Source organism: Brachyistius frenatus, unplaced genomic scaffold, assembly GCF_029030835.1.
Source record: "Brachyistius frenatus isolate BFR_SWC_R1_liver_20210118 unplaced genomic scaffold, ASM2903083v1 Contig_39, whole genome shotgun sequence".
In the NCBI taxonomy this organism is placed as follows: domain Eukaryota; kingdom Metazoa; phylum Chordata; class Actinopteri; family Embiotocidae; genus Brachyistius; species Brachyistius frenatus.
Genome location: NW_027210638.1, coordinates 2,421,034 through 2,442,500, shown reverse-complemented (window position 1 = coordinate 2,442,500; position 21,467 = coordinate 2,421,034). Strand labels below are relative to the sequence as shown.

Here is a 21,467-nt window from a genome sequence, read left to right as displayed (position 1 = left end):
ACCCTCTGTGATTAAAACGTTTTACATTTAAATATGTGCTTATTATTCAAAAACACACTCCAGAGTTTACACGTCTGTTGTTTTATGAGGAGTTTGCATGTTTTCTCTTTCTGTACATGTTATCGTCCTTCAACAGGTCAAACTCTCCCTTCAGCACCCTTTATTATGGAAACTGAACTCCTTCATATGAATTTAAACATTGAACATGTTGGTATTTGTCCACAGATGCCTGCTTTACATCAACATTGATCAAGACTGGCAGTTTAGAAATATCAACCCAGTGTGAAATGGGTAATAACCCTATTATGTTTTTCTGTTAATTGTAATTTAATATTTTCAGATATATCTCTAGATTTTTTAAATTTATTTTAGTTTCATACAAAGAAATTATTGCCTGTAGAATAAAATCAAAGATCAAACCTTCTGCTGTGGCACTACGTTTCTCACAGCTGACCGGACCACCGATCTTCTCCTGAAATCTTCAGCGGATATTGATACTGACACTCAGGTCAGGTGATTAAATCACATTGACGGGAGGACGTTTTATTTTGCTCTGAACAAGTTTTCTGCTTCGAAGTCTGGTCTGTGAATCTTGCAGGATTTCAGAAATGTACCACAGAGGATCTACATCCCTAATAAATCCAAACCACTGCCAGGGTCAGAGGTCAGAGGTTACGGGGACTGAGGTGCAGTGACCCCAGCACAGCAGGACATTATCACCATAGAAATGTAATTCTTTCTGCTCCTCACCAAACACCCCCCATCGTGTTGTCACTCTGGTTCACGGAGGGAGAAGAAACATCAGCTCAGATGATTTCAGAAAATGGTTCTGCTTCTTTAACGGCGGTGTGAATTACAGATCTGAGGGATACTCAAATTGAAAAGAGGGATTTTCAAAAAATGTCGTTTTTTTTTTTTATAAAGTCACCAAATGTGGGACATTCAAGAAATCTACTTTTAAATAATTCAATCAAAAGTAGAGAACGAGCCGGACTGTAACTTTGGACTTTACTCAGATTACGATTATTTATCAAATATCAGAATCTATTTATCATTTTGTTGTCATTTAGTTCATGAATGTGTGGATTTCTCCAGACAGATCAAAGAGAGATGTAGACATTTGACAAGAACGACTCACTGATTGAAATTGTGAAATTATTTATGTGGCAACATACCCCCCCCCCCCAATCCCTTGCACACACACACACACAACACACATCAGTTTGAACTGTGATAGTTTAACAGTCACCACGGATGGTTTCCAGTGCTTTTATTTACAGAAAAGTGACTAGACTTCATGTTACTGTACACTTTGATATTTTCCCTTTTTATAAATACCCATAGGGTAATAGGTCCTCAGTAGCTTTGAGTGCATTATAAAACACACAACCCTAGGTTAATGTGTCCTTTACTAACCATACAAAACAGAGAACAAAGTACCAATTGCAACATAGAAAATAAAGAATACACCATGTTACAAAGTTACAGAAAATACATACTATATATATATGTATATATATATATATATAGTCACAGAGAAACAGCTTGCGACAGAATACACTTGTTTTTGAGTCGCAGCGTTCAATCATTAAAAAAAACTACCCATGATGGAGACACCTGAACACACCGATAGAGGTCTTTCATGAGTTACATCTGTCACCTGCGATGTTTTGGCTTTGTGCCACTGCATGTAACTGGTGTCCCAGGAGAAGGTTAAGGCAGTACAATTCTTCATCATCATCATCATCGTCGTCATCACTATCATTATCCCGCAGGCAGCAAACAATCTGCTGCAAAGAGCTCTCTACAGGATGCTGCACAGCGCTGAGCGGCGACGGCGTCACTGAGACTGTGCCACTGTCACTGTGTCAGTAACAGCTTCCAGCATCACCAGCCGACTGTTACTGTGACGATCTGCGTGCTGACTTGTGACACCGACGAGGGAAACTCTGGCAGAGGTGTACATTCCTTAAAACAAAGGCACAGCTTGGCAGCAGCATTGCACTCTCAACATGATTTTGCTGCAGGTTTTGACAATCTATACGATTTCATATTTTTCTTCCAACAACCATTGAAGAAACTTTAACAAGTTACACCACAATCATCAGAGTGATTGAGTCTGTTCAAATTGTCAGTACGTCCTTTTTTTTTTTATTGTCATTGTACCGTTTACTCTCTGCCCCTCCCTTTCTTGATGCACTTGATTGGAAGTGTTCAGAGACTTTGCATCCCCCTGGTTTAGCAGACCTGGAGCTTCTACACGGACGTCCAGATTGACCTTTAAAGGTTATTTGGCCCAGCCAGTGGTGGCCTCTCCGTTGATGTAGGCAAAGCCGGGAAAATGCTGCGAGTGCTCGTACTCCGAGTTCCTGCGTGGGCCCAGGGGGGAGTACATGTCCCCGGAGGTGGCATAGCGGGATGAATGCATAGGTGGGCTGGTGTAACAGCTGTTGGCAGGTGACACATCTGGCCACCGGGGGGCGACAGGTGTGGGGTGCAACCGAGGAGTGCTGCCCATCAGGCAAGGCTCCATCCGAGACATCTGGCCGTTGAGTTGGTACTGCGGAGGAGAAAAGGAGGAGGAAGGAGTCATCTACTGAGAGAAGTGAACAGATCAGGGCTGAAACAAACGGATGTTTTCACTTCATCGTCGCCTCACAGCGAAAAGGTTCTGGGTTCGAATCCGGGCCGGGGCCTTTGTGTGTGGAGTTTGCATGTTCTCCCTGTGCCTGCGTGGTTTCTCTCCGGGCACTCCGGCTTCCTCCCACCATCCAGAAACATGCATCTCAGGTTAATTGGTGATTGTACAAATTAGGTGTGAATGAGAGTGTGACTGGTCTTTGTTTCCGTCGGTCTATATGTGTTGGCCCTGTGATGGACTGGCTGAGCTGGGATAGGCTCCAGCCCCCCTGAGACCCTGTTCAGGATAAAGCGGGTAGAGATAATGGATGGATGGATGGATGGATGGATGACCTCAGTGTCCTCAGCGGTAGCCTGGCCCTGCTCATATCATGTATTAAGCATGTAGCATTGGGTGAGAACTGACCCTGCTGGTGGTAATTTTCTGAGAGAGGAAATTGCTTCACATCACAAAAGTGGTCAAAATAGAAAATGAAGCCACTTAAGAAAATTAGGTTTTTTTTTTTCATAGAAAGTGTGTCATTTCTGTTGCCCATGGTGACAGACCAGAAACAGCACTGACTGAATCTGCCTGTTGACTAAAATATTTCGGACAGATGGGGATCCGACAAAGTTTTCTGTTCGATTCAGCTCCATCTCGAACCTCTAACAGGGACAAAGCGCAGGCATTGTGCCTGATTTAAGCTCAGACGGGTCTGAAAAAAAAAAAAAAAAAAAGTGGAAGTAAGACGCTTTTCCCTTTTCTCTCTAAATATAAACACGACAGTCGATTCCATTATGAGGGATCGCGGCATGGAAAAAGACAGTCAGTGCAGAACAGACGGCTCAGCTGCCTCTTGTTCACAGGCAGAAAAGAGACCATTGAATAACAATATTTTAATAAACGCCCCCTTGCCCTGCTCAGCGTCCACTGGCCCGAACAGATGAAGAGACTATTGAGAGCTGGAAAGAGGAGTAACAGAGCAGGGCCCCTCTTGGCCCCGGCCGGGCCACCTTTCACTGTCTGCTTCCGCTGTGTGGAGAGGGTGATTCAGGCACTGCGAGCGCTGAGGCCCAGCTGATCTCCTCCCACTATAAAGGCAGCGGAGCCTGGAGGACCCTTGACAGGAAATTACCACCAAAAGAGTAAACTCACACCCCTCGCTACATGAGCTGCAACATCAGCGACTCCATCTCATCCTAATAACCTTTTTCCTCACATTTAAATCTTCAGTCCTCTATTTGCTCTCCTGAGGGGACAGGTCATATGCTTGATGTTACTCTGATTCATTTGTGCTTCAGATGCTGTTGTGTAAAATGTACCCAGGAGGGCTTCAACCATGTACATTAACATCTAGATATTTAGTACATGCAGTATTGTACTCCATTTTATTCTACTTTAGATTTCACATACATCTATGTGTATGTGTTTGTACTTTTTGTTCTTTACATTTATTTCACACATATTTTTACCTGATACTATGCAGACTAAGAATTTATATAATAAACCTGATCTTATAAAACTTGAATTGTTTAAAGATAAAAAAAAAAGAAGTAAAGTAGTTCAAATTTGATTCATGTTAATCAGCTACAACATTAAACTCACGTTATTGTGTCAAATCACTAAAATCTAACAATTTAACAGTACTTTATAACAAGTCATTCTGACAGTAGACATTTTTCATGATGACAACTTTTACTTTTAATGTTGCAGATTATAATTTTGTGTGAGACGTTGAGCACATTTGGAGGATTGTTACTTCATATTAATTTAATAACATTTGGAGTATTTTTATGCTATGATATTGCCACTCTTCCTTAAGTTAAGATATCAGCACTTATTCCTATTTACCCCTTCTGCCACAGTTTAAATTAGTTTTACCTGTCCGTTTGATAAATCCAAAGATATTCCTTCATTTTAGAGTCTGAATTTGTTTATGTGTGATATCCACATAAACAACGTTTTAGGTCATTATTCATCGTGGCATTTGTTACTTAAATCATGTTAAAAATCGGATTAATCAGATTTATATTTGGGACTCAAATGTATTGAGCACATTTATGACCGGATTTCTATTCATTTGAAATGCGACTGAACCCCATGTCTGAGTGACTGAGACTGACCTGTGCAGATGAGCGGTGGTAGGCAGAGTAGTGGAGGGGGGCTGGGATCGCCGGCTCATGGGCCAGACTTGGGTACTGGCTCTGGATGGAGTGGGGGTGCTGGTTGGAGTAACTGCCATAGTTGTAGCTACCAGTGTACCTGCAGCAGAGTTTAGAGGTCAAAATTCATTCAGTAAAGGTGATCAAATCTAAATGGTTTAAAAAAAATAAAAAAAAAAAAAAAGGTAGAAAAAGGATTTTAAAACTTCAGTGATAATTACCCATGCTCTTCCCTGTGGGTGTACACTGGCAGCCTGTGGGCGGAGGACGGAGGAGGGACTGGAGCGCTGCTCCTCATGCAGGACAGCTGCTGTCCGGCCTCTGGAGCGGAGCCGCCTGCTGTTGTCACTGTGTAGGTAAGGGACCAGGTATATGACTGAACAGCGCCTGGTAGACACATATACGAACACAGAGACAAGTGTTTTGGCGCAGAGGAACTATGTGCAGTGAAACCTGGTAAACTCTGCTTGTGTGCGAGTCCTGACTCACCTGTGGTGGAGGTGACTCCGTTGAACTCCGGGGACACGGCTGCAGTGGGAGAGCTGGCCGAGGAGACGCCCACAGAGTGGACCGAGCGAGCAGGAGAGTAGGATCCTGGAGACGGGGAGGTGGGAGTGGGAGTGGTTTCCGTCAGCGTAAATTCCTCCTCTCTCTCCGCTGAAGGGGAAAAAAACAAAACAAAAGAGAGACTTTGGTGTTCAAGAGCCAAAACAAATCTGCAGTTACTTTAAGAACAAACTCTTTTAGTGTTGTATCTGAATGTGTACAAGTGAAACTTCAAAAATCTGAATGTGTATAAATTAAGAAGACACATTTGATGAAAAAGTAGGTCTCCTTTTTTTTTTTTTAAATGTTCCAACGCAACACAGATTTCCAATTAATCCTGTTCATCACTGCAGGTTTGTCGCAAATTCACAGAAATGTATCAATTTCATTATAGTTTGTAGATTTCAGAAAATAAACCATTTATAACAAAGAGGTCACTTAAAAAAATAATATTTAAAATTCCTCTCTGCAATTTCACTTTACTATGCGTCTACTGGAAGAGTAGAATTTTGTCATTTCAGCACTTAACACAAAAAGAGCAGCTTTTTAAAAAAAATCTTTTTTGTTTAGTAACTGCTGCATTTAAGTCCCAAAATGTTACAGACCTCAACACTAAGAAATGTACAGCAGCAGAGTAAAAAGGTTTTTATAATTTATATTGTATTTGAACAAAATTTACATTACTGATTGATCCGCTGATTATGTTTCCAATGAAATGACTCCCATTTGTTTAAAACAATGTTAGGAAATAGTGAAAAATGTACGTCATCATTTCCTAACAATGACGCCTTCAGTTTTGTCACAACTGATGAGCTGGGAGCAAAAAAATGACTTCAACTTTTTAAGTATAAAACGCATCAATGTTGTAACTTTCCAGTGATGCCATCATCCTATCAGGTCATTCCTTGAGAAAACAGTATGTCTGTACTACCTGCCCGCAGCTGCCCTGTCGGTCTCACCTGTGCTGCCCTCGCCTTTCATGGCCCTCATGAGGTCGTTGGCCCTCTCCTGGCAGTGCAGGGACTCCAGCAGGTAAAGCACATAGTCATCAAACATGAGGTGGATCAGGTGGAAGGACCCTGTGGACAAACAAGTGTTATTTGCACCGACAACCAGGAGTGTGTTAAAAAGTGACATGAACCCAGCAAGTCGAAGAAACAAAACGACAAAAACTAATTCCTGTCCAGGAAATAAAAGATGATGACCATTGAGACTGAAGTGATGACATCACATCCTGCAGACTGACAGGAAAGAAGCTGTTATTAAAAAGAAGCGAGTGTGCTTGTTTCCGATTCAGAAATATGTCAGATGACCTCGGGGTCGCACGAAAGATGAGACCTTGGCATGTGAGGCAGTGTCACAATTGTGGCATTGTGGCCGGTCGCCGCTGCCGCCGTGTGCATAATAAACACTTGTGACTATTCAGGGGAGCGGGTTGTAACACTGACCGGTCATAAAATGGAAAAGACAGGCAAACGCATCGGGAGGGAGGGGAGGGGCGGGCTTTTGTTAATTAGCTGTTTGTGCACAGAGACCTGCTTTTTCAAAACACTGCAACCAGCTGTGTCTTTGATATTCACAGACAGGGCCAAAGGACACGAGTAGAGGAAAGAGAAGCCATTTTCTTTTCTTAAATTTTTACTGCTCTTCACTTGCTGCAAACCTCGGTCGTGCACAGCAAGCTGTTAAAGCAGCAGCCATTTTACTTGTTCCTCCTCTCTCCTTATTTTAGACTCGTTCAGTGGAGGGGTCCTGAAAAGTTTGGTAGCACTGAACCTGAGTTCATACGTTTACATCAATGTGGCCATCAGTGGTGATTCAGGACAGGAACCTCCAAACGTAAGACGTGATCACAAGACGGATTTTGAATTGGGCCATTTATCACCACCACCCATGAGCTAATGAAACCTTTATATTGTATGATTCTTATTTGTTACAGTGTTACATTATTCAGCTACATATAATTCAATAAAGGGAACCTTTATTGGTAAAAGCCGTGTGTGCATAACTTAATAACGAACATCAGTTCCTATTCTGAATACACAAACAACACTGTCAGTGTTGTGTATTTCCTGTCTGTTGCATGAAGGAATGATGACAAAGCATTCGCAGCTCACCAAAGCTGGGAGCGCTGTGGAGGGTCATATCCCGGATGACTCTGGTACCAAAACATGACCACATCAGCAGGAACTGTTGGGCCACCTTCTTCAGGCAACCGGGCCTCTTCCCCGCCACCTAGAGAGAACATTTCCATGAGAAAAGAGGGGGAAGGGTGGGGACGGCAGAGTAGAATTAACCCCTGGGTCCGTATTGGGGCTTTAACCCTCAGGAACGAAAAACATGTCAACAAGTCAACTATTTAATTTGCCCCCAGGGACACGCCTTCCTATTGAACTATTGTCTGGGCGGTCCATGACGTTGCTGGGGCGACCACATTTTACAAGCCCATATCTGGCACATAATGGACGCAAATGGGAAGCTTGAAGACATCATTAACTGGGAGGATTGCAACGTAAGTGCCTCTGTCGAAGAAAGACATGCAGGGACGAGTGGCTTTGAGCCGCAGGTGTTTTTGCAGGGGAAAGACATTCAGAGTTCTCCTCTGTACACACTTCAAACGTTTAGTTACAATCACTTCTCAGCATCAAAAATCAGCTTTGATCCCTTGAGCAGCCGGAACTGTATTCAGAGATGGAAAAATGTGCTGAGTCAGAGGAAGTTTAAATAGCTGTTTTCCTGGAGGAGTAATAAAATGAGCTGTCTGACCTTGACGACACAGCGGTCCACCATCGAGTCCAGCCACTCGATGTAAGCCTCGATCGGAGACTGCTCCTCCAACAGTCGGTCAAACTCCTGATACACTGAGACAGGATGGACAAAATCAGGTCACGTGGAGTTTTACATCACTTTAACAGAAAAAAACAAACAAACTGGAGGCAAACAGCATCTTCACGCAGGAGCTTCTACGTATCTGTGACCTCTGATCCTGTCAGGACTGACTCCGGGCAGGGAGGCCACTCTGAATTGGAGATGCTCCACAGGGTATTTCAGAGGAGAGTGAACTTGTTTAACCTTTTGGTCTCCATCATTAATGCTTTGACTCTGCTGGTCGTGGGAATGATTGTCTCTCAGTGTGTTGTTTATGGAGAAGTAAAGTGTAATTGTCCCTGTCGTCATGGGTGTGCTGGAATCATTTTAACTGTGTGCACTTACAGTGGATAATAAGCTGCCTGTGCTCCTCCTGGGAGTCCTCCATGGTGTAAAGTGTCTGCTTGGTGATGCTGTTCAAGTCCACGTTCCTCCAGTCCTCCAGCATTTGAAAGGTGATGTCGGCACTGTTTATCACAGTCCGCGATGCCTGTGGACAGATAAATCAACAATATGATGCACCCAAGTATTCCCATATCCCTTATCAGCTTTGTTTTTTCATATGGATTTTATTAAAAACATTCAGACCACAATAGGCACCTGACATAGATGGTTTAATGATGTTTGCCGCTTCAGAATCTGAGAAAATCTCCTCGATACTGCAAATAAAAAGGAGACAAAAATATGGTTACGATTGTTTTTGTATAAAAATGTAGCATCCATACTTTCTTAAACCATCACGATGATGTATTTTGTACGTACATTCAAATTTGATGCTCCTCAGGTTTTCAGGAAGGTCGTGAAGTGCTATTTTAAGCCACTCATCAAGCTGTTTGGCAAATTTTCGAATAACCTGAGTCAAACTGTTAAAATGAGGAATAACAGAAACACAATTAATAACTTCAACATCACAGGAATTCAGTTAGTAAGGGCTGCAATTAATTATTCTTTTCATGAAAGATTCATCTGACGACTGTTCTCTTAAATAGCCAATCAAGAGTTGGATCTATAAATGCAGAAAAAGAAAGCAATTGCATCTTGAATAAAGATTTTCTTTGTCAAACTCTAGAAACTGAACTCAAGAATGAACTTTGACCCTCAACAAAGTTGTTCAGTTTAGTACCATTTATGATGGAGAAAGCAGAAAAACATACGGAAGGCTGAAACCATGAGATTTGTGGAGTTTAAACAGCCGGTTCAGCCTCGAATTAAAATTTATCAATAAGCTGTATTTTTAAGTTGGGCTTAAAACGCTCACTATTCCCTCTCATGTTGTTCAGGTTTTGTACACTCCAAACTTTACTGTAGACCATTTCCCATCAGTGTAAAGTTGATACAAAATATTGCTGCAAACAATTTAGTTTTTTGGGAAAGAGGAGGTGCACTGGTATTTCTGTAAAATATACTAGTGTTGGTCACTTTTCCAAAAAGCCAATCAATGCTGGGTGTCGTTTACGTAGCAATATAGTATAGTATAAAGTAGAATATAGCTGAATATAGCTGTTTATTATAGTTGTGTCAGCTGTGCATAAGCATTATAAATAAGAAATAAAAAATTATGTTAATGTAACAGCTTTATTTCACACACAGCTTTACACAAAAAAATTGCCCTCCATAAAGCTAAACTATTTCGATATTCAGTTTTAGTAACAGCAGACTGGTACAATCCTCCATATTAAGACCGAAGGTTATGAGATGCGCTCACCTGTCAGGCAGTGCTTGCAGGACGGTGGGCATCAGCACCCCAGAGATGGCCTTGTAGAGGATGGAGTCACAAACACCAACTATGTTCACCACTGTGGTGGAGCCGAGGACAGGGAGCATGTGGGGCGGCATGCCCTGCCAGAAGTGCAGCAGGAAGCTTTGGACCTGCAGACACCACACACAGCGTGATGTTCAAGTTTAGTTACAAACAACACAAACTGATTCTGTTGAAGCAGAATTTGAACTGACGAATAGTTTAAAACAGGAAATCTTGCCTCGTCAAAGTTGGCTCTAATAACAGTGTCCAGTATCCTCTGACAGTGCGTTCTGTACATCATGATGAAGGTTGACACCTGTAGGTAACAACAGAGTATTCATCTAATTGCATTACAAACTGAACAGCTATTTTTTCTCTTTTACAGAAACTAACAAAAAAACTTGTTGCAAAAACAAGAAAATAAATCTTGAACTAGAATCTAGAGACAATAAATACATGTTACAGGTCTGGGCTGGAGCAGAGTAATATAAAACGAGCTTTAGAGATCAGCAAAACACAAACCATTTAAAATCATGGCCCCCTTTAAGAGCCGGACAGCTAGTGCCTGTCCTTTGTCCACTGCTAGATCTTATTATCTCCCCCAAAAGATTAAGAGTTAGTGAGGAGCCAGCATATAAATCCTCAAGGTCCTTCTCTAAACGCAAACGCAGTGAAGGTCCCGGGGCAGATAAAAGAGCCAGAGGGGGCGCAGAGATGGCGAGATGGCAGGAGGAGGTGAGGGAGGGAGGGGTATTGGTGTGTGGAGGATGGGTGTGTGTGTGTGTGTGTGTGAGGGGGTGGGGGTGGGGGGGCGGCACTGTGAGGATGGACTTTTAAAACTCCTATTTACCCTCTCTTCTGGCAGGCTGGCAGGCAAATTTAGGTCTTTGACATTTGGAAACTCTGGCAGGAGCGTCCCCAGTTTGGAGCGCGGTGAATACGCCACTGTCTGCTTCGTGACCTCTTTCTTCCCCGTCTCGTTCACCCACGCCGCTCCCTTTTTGGAGTACATCACGTCATAATACTGGGAGGTCTCCTTCACCGCGATGCCATAGTAGTGGTACCTGAGGAGCAGTCAGGGAACAGATGAAAAGAAGTACAAGTAGGATCTCTGAAGTCTATAGAAAAGAAAAAACATTCATGCCCACTGATCTTTAAAAATATATATTTTTTTATAATTAACGTAAAAATGGTTAATATAACTACATGCTTCACTCTGATTTTGTTTTATAATCTTGTCAAAATGTACCTGTTTGATACAACTTTAGATCTTCACTAAAATCAAACATGCTTATGTTACATTAAGTTAGGAAGATGTAAACAATCAGGATGGATCATGAGTGGATTTAAATGTTTTCTCTTGTGTCATGCTGTTTGTGTTGTGCTGTTGGTACAGCACAGTAGTTTTATTTAGAATATTTTTGTATTTTTCGTTTTAATACATGACTTTATATTTTTGGAGAATATTTGCATAGGTGTTAAATAAGTGTTATATTGTAGTCATTAATAATAATAAAAAAAAAAGATAAACCAAAACAACTTACTTTGACTGCCCTCTTGTTCCCAGTCTTCTGGTGGTTAATGCCGGGAACTGTTGCCTTATGATCTGTTTATCGTAGGACAGAAACGCTGTCAGTGTTTTGAAAGACAAGTTCATTTTTTTCATATTTCTATATTTTGTGTATGTCATATCAGCATTTCACAGTAATTTAGAAAAGAGTAAAATAACCAAGTGGCACAAGAATTGAAATAAGATCTTTGTAAAATGTTAGCTTGTGTGCACTTTTCACTGAGTGGGAGAAAACACTACATCAGGGAAAAGTTGGGATTTACTTATCGTAAAATACGCGAGTAAACAAAAACTACTGCACTCGTACAGTAACTTCAGTTCTTTGTGAGAAAGAGAGACAAACTTTATTAAACAATAAAGGGTGTCTCAGTTGTATCCACAGGGAGGTCGTGTAAAAAAAAAAAAAAAAAAAAAAAAGCTTTGAGAGCCATCCATTTATGACATCGAGGGGTATTTTTTTTTCCCCCATATCAACAGTCTCCCCTCATCTATCCTCCCACCCATCCTCACTCCTTCCCTCTTTCTCCCTCCTTCTTCCTTTCCTCTCTTTTTGTCCAAAGAGATTGGCTCCTTGGTCCAGCTCCTGGTGCAGAAACTTTAGCAAACAGTGTAGCTCTCTATTGTGTGGGATGAAAAAAGAGGCCAAGCTGTGAAGTTTCTGTCAGGCCCCGCTTGATAAATGAGCAGACAGGGAGGCAGTCCGGGCCCTCTCTCGTTTTTTTGTCCTGAATCAATGAAGCCTTCCTAAAGGACACCCCACACTGCTCCAGCCACTGATCTAACATTCCGCAACATCTCACCCTTCCAAATTTCCTTTAATTACACATTAATCCAGGCCCCTTCTCTTTTTCAATATCTTCCGACAGGAGCTGTGGAGGGGCGGGGGTGGACCGGGGTTGGGGGTTGGGGCCGGAGTCCAGGGTACAGGGGATGGCTGGGGGTAGGAAGGCTGAGGAACGTCTTGGGGTTGTGGGAACAGACGAAAGCACATCTCCTTTGGCTCTAGATTATGTGTTCAGTGAACGGCCGCAGAGATTTGTTTCACACTGAGCTGCAGTTGATATAACTTCAACACAGTGGCCAGAGCTGCAGCACAAATCCAAGCTAGGCATGAAATGGTCGGACTAATGCTAATGGCTGATCTAGTGGATGAGATTACTGCTTTCATTTCGGTTTCAACAACTGACTGGTTTTTTTTGTATCTGCTGATAAAACGAATATTAAAACCCTGAAAGCTGAGAAAAATCTACATATTAATTTCAGGATGTCACAATCACTCACCTACTACACTATAATGAAATAAACATTTTGTAGAAACTGCTATAACAACAGATCAATTTGAGTTACAATGGTTGCAGGAGGGAATGATACGTTTCCAGACTGTTTAACCTTCATCTCCACTTAAATTTGACTCTCACCTTTCCGAAGCTGGCTGCGTTCACAGGCTGCGTGTCCTGCTTCTCGCTGAAGTCTAGGTAATGCATGTAGAGGGCACTTCGGGGGATACACACACCTTCGGCTATCTCATAGTTTTCTTCTAGCCTGGGTATGACAATGGGAACTGTCAGTGCTCACAACAGATCACACATGGAAGTTTGTGTGTTAATAATAGGAGTGAGACGACATGAATCATAGCTTCAAACAGTGCCTCTTACAATAATGGCAGGTCTGGTAAAAAATATGCTGTAATTTATTGTGTATATATGTAAGAAAACTGAAATAATCTCATCATATGAAATGATATGATGTAACAGAACTCATTCTGTTAAGAGGGAAAAACAATGCATCAGATTTGGCCATCAGGACTATTGTAGTTCTTAATCACGTTAATTGTTCAGGAACTCATGTGACACACAGCAGCAAACGAAGAACAACATCAGAACAGAAAACTGAATAAAAGCACAGTCATACAGGCACATTGAAGCAGCACACACAACAAATCAATGTGTCTCATGAAGTGTGAAGCACCTCCACGGACATTTAGCACACTTCGTACCAAACAGCAAACTGTCTCATTCGTGACATGCAGCTAACAGCAGATATACTGTACATTACATGGATTAAGTATGACAACACAGAAACCACAATAACACAGTCAACAACAATTACTCCCCCAGGAGTTGTGTAATAGATGTGTCCAAAACCAAATTTTCATGATGACTCTAAGCAACAGCTCATCTCGTTAACAGCTGTAGTGAAAACATTCTGACAAATTCAGTGATTCAGAGCAAAATGTTCCACCAAACTCTACACTTGAGGTCATATTTGACTAAACTTTGAATGTTATTTTTGTATTTTTTCAGATTTATCAATCTGTTTTAAATTGCTGCAGAATTCAGTTAAGAGTCGCAGCGGTTTTAGTGGCGTCCTGTCTTGACTGTGTTGACCTGATAAAAGTAATTTATGTGTGGAAAAAAAAAAAAAAATCATTGCACTGATTTACCACCTCAGTAAATGGTTTCTGATGCAAATCATACTTGTAAAATGTATTTCCATTGGATATTTACACTTGTGAACGCTTAAATATTTTATTAACATTGAATTAAATTACTCACTGTAATGAGAGGTAAAACATCTCGACAGCTGTCTGCAGCTTACAGAGTTTTTAAATGGGACGTTTCATGTGTTTTCTGTCTGTTTGGTATAACGTTTAATAAAATATTAGCCTTTCAGAGATGTGTTGTTTTGAGTTTGTTTTGTAGTATATCTGCCCCCTAGTGGTTCAAGAAAGAAATCACTCCATGCCTCAACGCAGCTTTACAACTTTTCTAAACTAAACATCTGAACGTGTTTCACAGTTTTAACAAATAGAAACCACAACACATATCAGTCATCACATATTGTTACAAGTAGCAACAAAAGTGCAACATACTAACAAAGAAAGGACCCAAAACTGAGCCTTGAGGTACACCAGCAACATTACCTGTGCCTTCTAGTTTTGCAACATACTTTGATATTACAACAGATTTCTTTATAATTTATGGTATTAAAGAAGGCTGGATAATTTCTTGTAAATCAGTGAAGACACCTGAAGTGCGCATCTTCCGTTTGTGCGACAAAAAAAATCCAAAGGGCAGAGAACCTCACGAGAAAGAGGTTTTCTGTAAACCAACAATGCTACCAGGCTTATAGTTATTGATGACAGTAATGTTGCAGCACAATTTAAAGATTAGTGTATTTACTACAGTTTTCACTAAGATATCAGCTGTTTTTATTGGAGGAGAAGGAGCAATGCCTTCTGGTTAGTTTTAATAAATGTAATTATCCTGTAAAAAATCCACAGAAGAAAGCATCATGTAGATTTCAGACAAGATAATTTCTCTAAAGGTCAGAACAGAAAACTGATGTTTCAAGGAGTAATAGATCGATTACAGAGAGGTACAATTAGAGTTTGGACCTGCACAGTGTCAACATACAACATCATCCCACCGCCAAAACTGCACTGCGACTTACACTTTGTTTTATTAACAGTAGGCCTACTTTATCATTGTTATCTGGATAATTTAGCTCATACCCACACCTTCATTACTTTGTATTTTATGTAAAAATATTTTGATCTTCTGAGTCCTTATCTTCCTGTGCATCTTATAATGTCCTTTATTCTCATCGAATATGCAGTACTATGTATGGCTACTGTACGTATGAGTCTGGTCCGGTAGTTTTCTGAGCCTGGATTGGTGTCAGTGAACTGTGGAAGATGATCTCTATGGCCGGACTTACAACTGAATATTAAACAGGTTCATTTAATAATATTGTGTGTTGTCTGGTGGAAAATATAAAACTCATCATGTCAATCACATGCAAATTGTGGTCAAATAGCACAGAGACTAAATGTATTCTTTCTGAATTTAATAATGTAAATTAATCAATAAAAAATTCATCATTAAGTTTGTAAAAATCTAGATTTTACTTACTTTTACTGCAGCATCTAATCAAATTTAAGTGAACTGTGTAGTCAATTTGCATTCTTATTAGATTAAGTTATCACCTTCTTTATTGAGAAAAAATGCTGAACATGAAAAGTAAAAGGTTTATTACAGGAGGTATTTACAATCATATTTATGTCTATGGAGCTTCTATTTAAAAGACACATAATTGCAAATACACTGACTCAACAACTGACAGGATTGCAGGTTTAAACAGAGTTAATAAGTCACAGGTCGTAGAGCTATGCACCAGGAAGGCACATAAACTAGAGGTATTGAGTTCATACTTTATGCATGCGGAGGATATGAAGGATGTGCTGCATGCTGAAGCTGCTCTTCTTTTTAGGTCTGTACGTGTTAATATCACCATTCAACTGAGTTTAAAACTAATTTCCTCCCCAGGTCATGAAATCGAATCAGATCAGATTTTTATGATCAGATGCAAGATTAAGGTTTGAAAAAAAAATGAATAAAAAAAATTTGTTAAAAGTACAAAATGTGTTCAAGATGTACACACGTCAAACAATAATAATTCCAGAAAAGAAACCAGTGTGCAGAGAAACCTGTGATCAAAGTGTCATATGTTTGTCATTTAAAACTTTTTATTTAGTGCAAATTTTATATCTGACAAGATGAAGGAAATCCTTTATGATTTACCACCAAGTCATCACTGCTGAGCAGGATTAAGACAATAGACTAAACATGCTGTGATATGTGTTTCATCTTAACCCTTTCAAAATAAAATCGACTCATTCTTGACAAGATATCCATCATTTATGTTTTTTCTTCCACGTGATGACGGAAGCATCAGGTAGATTTTATTATTGTATAACTTTGGCTGTTTTAGAGGACTGGTTACATTATTTTCATCATTATTTTTATTACATAAAATGTAATATATTAAATAAGTAGTTGCATTTTTTTTTTTTACATGTTCCCACTGTTCTCTCATGTATTTGTCCAGGAAAAAAAAATATGAATATTCGTAAAAACTTACCACTCCAGAGTAGCCGGTGTCGAATGTGGTTTAGAAGCCCTGTTATTTTCTTTTTCTTCATCTGCAATATACAACACACGTAGGGCTGAATTAAGTTATTTGGGTAAAATGATACAAGTTTGGGACAAACACAAACTTAGACTTTTAAAAAACTATCTTACTTGTTCTGTGGAAAAATAGTTAAAAAGCATTTTCTGTACTAAACTATAAGATTTAATAGGAAGAATACAGCACAGCCACAGTTTACAAGATTCCTCAGAGAAGTCAGTAGTTTGAGCGTGACAGTGTTGGTCCTGCTTACGTTCATCGTTGGACATGTTCCCCAGAGACGTGTGACTGGAGTATCGCTTGCTCTCACTTTCATTGAGGCATCTTTCAATCCAGCTCTCTATGAAAAGACATGAAGGACCACAGATCACCTCATAGTACAACTAAAAAAAACAACTATTTTGTTTCTTTTTAAGTGTTAATGAAATTATGGGCCTTCACAAAGTATTATTAAAAAATTCAACAGTGACTCTTTTAATTGTCATTTGGCAAAAACATCAGTTTACTTTTTTGTTCTGTATTTTGTCTTAATTTTCACAGAAACTGAAAATGGCTTTTTAAAAACGTCTTTTCTGAAAACGATCTAACATCACACTGCAGCAGAAAAGAGCCAAAGCTGTATTTACATAAACAGTGCAAATCACTGCCTATACAGGACACTTTAAATGTCACTAATGTGACAGGGCGAGTTGACTACAATCGATTGTATGGGAAGCGGTGCAGCCATGGCTCTATTTGAGATGTTTTCACCAAGACGGCAGGAATCCAGCATTGTTCCCAGGAGACTACGAGCATACACACTTGCTTAAAAGAGCCTGCGCACATTACCGAAGCAGTCTGGTGGAATAGAGGCCATTGTCCTGTTTTAATTTCTACTTAGAAATAGCTCAACTGGTGTGCTTTCTGTGAGCGAGCAGCAGCAAAACACCCAGGCTTTCATGTAGAAACGGCCTGATAGAGTGGAAATCCATTCTTCATTCTCAAATTATTTTTCGTGTTTCAAGAAGTAATGATTAATATAACTATAAGGAAATAGTATATGTTTAACATCCTTTAGTATTTTGTAAGTATTTTCTGAATTTAACTGGTCTATGATCATAAGCTGCAACTTCTGCTTTCACAAACGTTTATATATCAATTTAAATAAAAAGCAGAATTTGTCCCATTAAATCTGGTGGATAAAACTATTATGTAACCTAAAATGTAAATGTTTATGTAGTACTCGACGTAAGATGACTCAATCAGTAACTTCTAAATTCTTTCGCAACATAAAAACTGTCCACTTAAATTACACAATCTCAAAATGGTGTAAATCTTTTTCTTCCGGACTGTGAACTGAAAACATTCACCACAGCAGCTGTTGCTAGGACAGACTGCTGGCAGGACGACCTGTTGATGCAGCCCACAGACGGATCCGATGGAGGTCACAGACACTGAAAAGTTTTAGAAGTTTACATTCGATGAGGAATCTACACCTCGATGTTCGGCACGTGCTGACAGAAAAGGTCAGACTGCAGTTGGAGTCCCGTCAAGACAAAAACGTAAAACTTGCCCAGCACAACAAGAGGAACTTTTTTGTGTCTGTGTTTCACACACATTATTATAATAATTACTATAAGTTTACTCGAAGAGTCTTCACTACTCTGTGTCTGATTATCTTTACCTTTTAACATTAATAAACGATTATTAGTATTTCACATCACTGACAATGTTCCTTTTTTTCCCCTCAGTTAAAAACAGCTTGTGCATTTGCATTTAACTTTGAATTAAGCACCACCAGAGTCACGGACAGTCTTCTGACGTTTCTCATCATTTACAAACAGTATTTGCTTTCTTTCTATCTAAAAAAAAAAAAAAAAAAAAAACAACCCGGGAAATTAAAAAGTGAATCCACTGAAGTGGAGCTAATTCTCCACAGAGGCTCAGATCTCAAGCTTCATTTGCCACAAGAACAGATAAGTTGAGGATCTAAATAATTGGATTAAATCTGATCAACAAGTGAAACGGACGTTCACTCATTTATGAACACACACACTCGGGACGAAACTACACCAAACTACAAAATATGATAAATGACAATTGTGTAACCAAACATTTCTATTAAATGTTAACAAATAAATCCACTTCTCAGCTTTAAGACAAATTGCTGCATAATTTGTCTTATTTATATCACACAATCAACATTTGACATGAATCATTCATATTTCTAGAAACACTCACTTTTACTGGATAAGCTACAAAAACATTTCACTTCTTAAAATTCTCAGTAAAAATAAGTTTTGAAGTTGAATACATGACTTAGTCTTTCAGTGCTCTACTCATGAAATAAGCTGAAGAGAGCAGGTGCACCAAGATGTGCACTTGTTTTTCTTTCTTTATTTTACCGAACGATCAGTGCAACAGTTTAACTGATTAGTATAAAATACAAAAGTCACTTGTTTGAGCCAGTATGGAAGATTTAAGTTCTGTTTCCTGCTTTTCTTAAATCAGTGTGTCCTCTACCAGCACTTTCCATAAATGCGAGTGACCCAAAACAATCCTTGATAAAAACCCAACAGAAGTTTAAATGGTTAAAATCAACAGATGAGCGTCCACACAGTCCCTCTGAGTGACTGCAGAGAAAGTTTGGGACTTACAGAAGTGCAGCGGCGGAGGAAGCTCATGCAATGTTTCTGCCCGGGTGTTGATTTTCTCAACACATCCAGACAAGCAGAGTTTAACAGGACTGACCTGTGGAATCCATATCAGGCTCCTCCAGCAGCCCGCAATGCATCCTCTTCCCATCAACGACACTAGCTCCTCCAAGAAAATGGCTTAGTGCACGTTTCCCCCTCCTCAGCGGCTCTCCCCTTGTCTCGCTCTGTGTTTCCGTGACCACTGCCCGTCACAAGAGATGTTGAGGATCTGAGGTTCGCCCAGAGAGGGGTGGTGTTGGCGGAGGAGAGGGGAGAGGGGGGAGGTGGGAATAAGGGTGGAAAGGGTGGGTGGGGGAGGGTGGGTGAGAGGTGGGTGGGGGGTGGGGGGGGGGTAGAGACTCCAGAAATCCAGCGGGGGGAAAGCCAGACCCGTCAAAATGTTTGCTGATGTTTCATGGGAAAGGGGCTGATTTTATAGGAGCCCTGATGGGGACATGTCATTGATAGGCTTGGAAGGCTGATGAATGGCCCCAAGTCAGATGGGGATGTGGCAAGGCTCACTGGAAGTCTTTTGTGGGGCTGTTTTGAATAAGAAAAGCTCCCTCCCAACGAAAAAAAAAAGAGGCTTAGATCTACGCAGTCCTAACACTGTGGCCTCCCCGTCTTCCATTAAGCCATTTAATACGTTTTTATACACCCCCGAGCTCCAAATAAACATACATGCACAACCACCACTCCTGCCTCTCCTTCTGTTTTTAACTCTAACTTCCCATCCCACAGACACTTGTTGCCACATTTGAGCTTCACATCTCATTCCACCATTAAACCCATCTTTGTGATCACTTTTTTTTTTTTTTTTCCCCCACAGAGGCGACACATGATGTGCTCAGACATGCATCCAAACGTGCTAAAATTGCGCAAGTGGGAATTTTTCGATGCGGTTCTCGCCTCTTTTCGCTCACTCTTTTGCGGTGGCAACCTTATTTTTGGTGTGCCTCTGAGAAGAGGGAACGGTCACAAAGGGGGGGAAGTAAAAGTGCAAAGCCCGAGGCTGGGAGGGCTCTGATGGAGTGCCTGAGAGCTGGAGAAGGGAAAGCTGTGATTAGAATATGAATGGAACCACAGGAGAGGGGGAGAGGAGAGGGGAAAGAAGAGGGGAGAGGAGAAAGGCGGATTATGGCTGAATTACTCACCACACCATGGATAGCAAAGGAGGACTTTCTCTTCCAGTGCGCAGGCGTGGGCACCACTGCTGATACTCACCAGCACACAGCGTGCAGCCACCTGGGAGCACGGGCGGGACGGGGCGGCAGCTCCATCACATGGTGCACTGTGCACCGGGTCACACTTTGTCGGAACAGGGGTGAGCATCCATTCAGACTTATACACAGGGAGAAAAGAGCTGCTGGAACGAGTGAAAGGTCAAGAAACTGTAAGACAAACAGGAACATCATTTTACATACATTCCAAGATTTCACAAAAACGTACAATAACGCATTAATGACTGAATATCCAAAGGTCTAAAAGATGGTACACTGAACGTCGTGGCCTCAACGGAGGATATAATTAATTTCAGTCTAATAAGAAAAGCCTGTATCTCGCCGAGTGGACATCTTTTTTCCCACCCTGCCACTGTTATCTGCCTATTAGAGCCTCATAAAATAGGACAGGTGCAGTCACCAAAAGAGCCTCTTCCATCCTTCCTATTCTCACACACTCGGCCTGCACAAACGGATGTGTCCTGCTTTTGTTCTGTGAAAAGACCCCAATTGAGTTGTGTGTGTATGTGCGAGTGGGGGGTATGGTTACGCTGCATACGACATGTTGGTGGCATTAAGGCTTCAGTTTAAGGAGGAAACCATACGACTCAAAGCGGCTTTCTCTTCTGACCGACATCAATAACGCTGCAGCTCTACGTATATTTCTACATGTCACTGAACGTTGTTGCGTTGAGCGTCCAGCTGTCACATGAAATTTGAATGAGAGAGGTCCTCCACTCTCTTCTGAGACACTTAAATCCCCTCGGGTTATAAATTCATAAAAAAAATTTTTTTTTAAAAAGAACACCCGAAACAAAACTCCTTTGATGCTCTCATGATCAGCCAATTATTTCCTAATAAATGTTATTGTATCAACCCTGACTATCAATTTAACAAAGGCTTTGGGACAATTAAATATTACTCCGTACTGATTTTTAAGAAAATGATATGATGATGTCATCTTGCGTTATAGAGTCAATCAACAGAATTAATCTGCGGAAATTTTAATCACTGATTTAATCAATCAGTCTGTTTTTTTCTTTATATGCCAAAATTGTCAGGTTCAAGCTTCTGAAATGTGAATACTTACTTTC

General features: G+C 40.7%; 1 protein-coding gene across 3 annotated transcripts; it reads right to left on the bottom strand.

Annotated features, from left to right (window-relative positions):
- Positions 1-1,255: 1,255 nt before the first annotated feature.
- rfx4 (regulatory factor X, 4) lies at positions 1,256-19,979 on the bottom strand. 3 transcript variants are annotated; one of them, XM_069701973.1, is made up of 18 exons: positions 19,209-19,979; positions 16,732-16,818; positions 16,431-16,491; positions 12,926-13,049; positions 11,482-11,543; positions 10,788-11,001; positions 10,176-10,253; positions 9,902-10,065; positions 8,959-9,059; positions 8,797-8,855; positions 8,542-8,686; positions 8,095-8,189; positions 7,446-7,563; positions 6,288-6,407; positions 5,272-5,439; positions 5,004-5,169; positions 4,744-4,882; positions 1,256-2,560 (listed from the first exon to the last, which is right to left on the bottom strand). In XM_069701973.1, the coding sequence occupies exons 1-18, from the start codon at positions 19,249-19,251 to the stop codon at positions 2,288-2,290; spliced, it is 2,217 nt and encodes a 738-aa protein (XP_069558074.1). In that variant the 5' UTR covers positions 19,252-19,979; the 3' UTR covers positions 1,256-2,287. The 3 variants fall into 3 exon arrangements, with proteins under 3 accessions (XP_069558074.1, XP_069558075.1, XP_069558076.1); XM_069701974.1 differs by having other exon boundaries at positions 5,004-5,130; XM_069701975.1 differs by lacking the exon at positions 19,209-19,979 and adding an exon at positions 19,115-19,188.
- Positions 19,980-21,467: the final 1,488 nt, after the last annotated feature.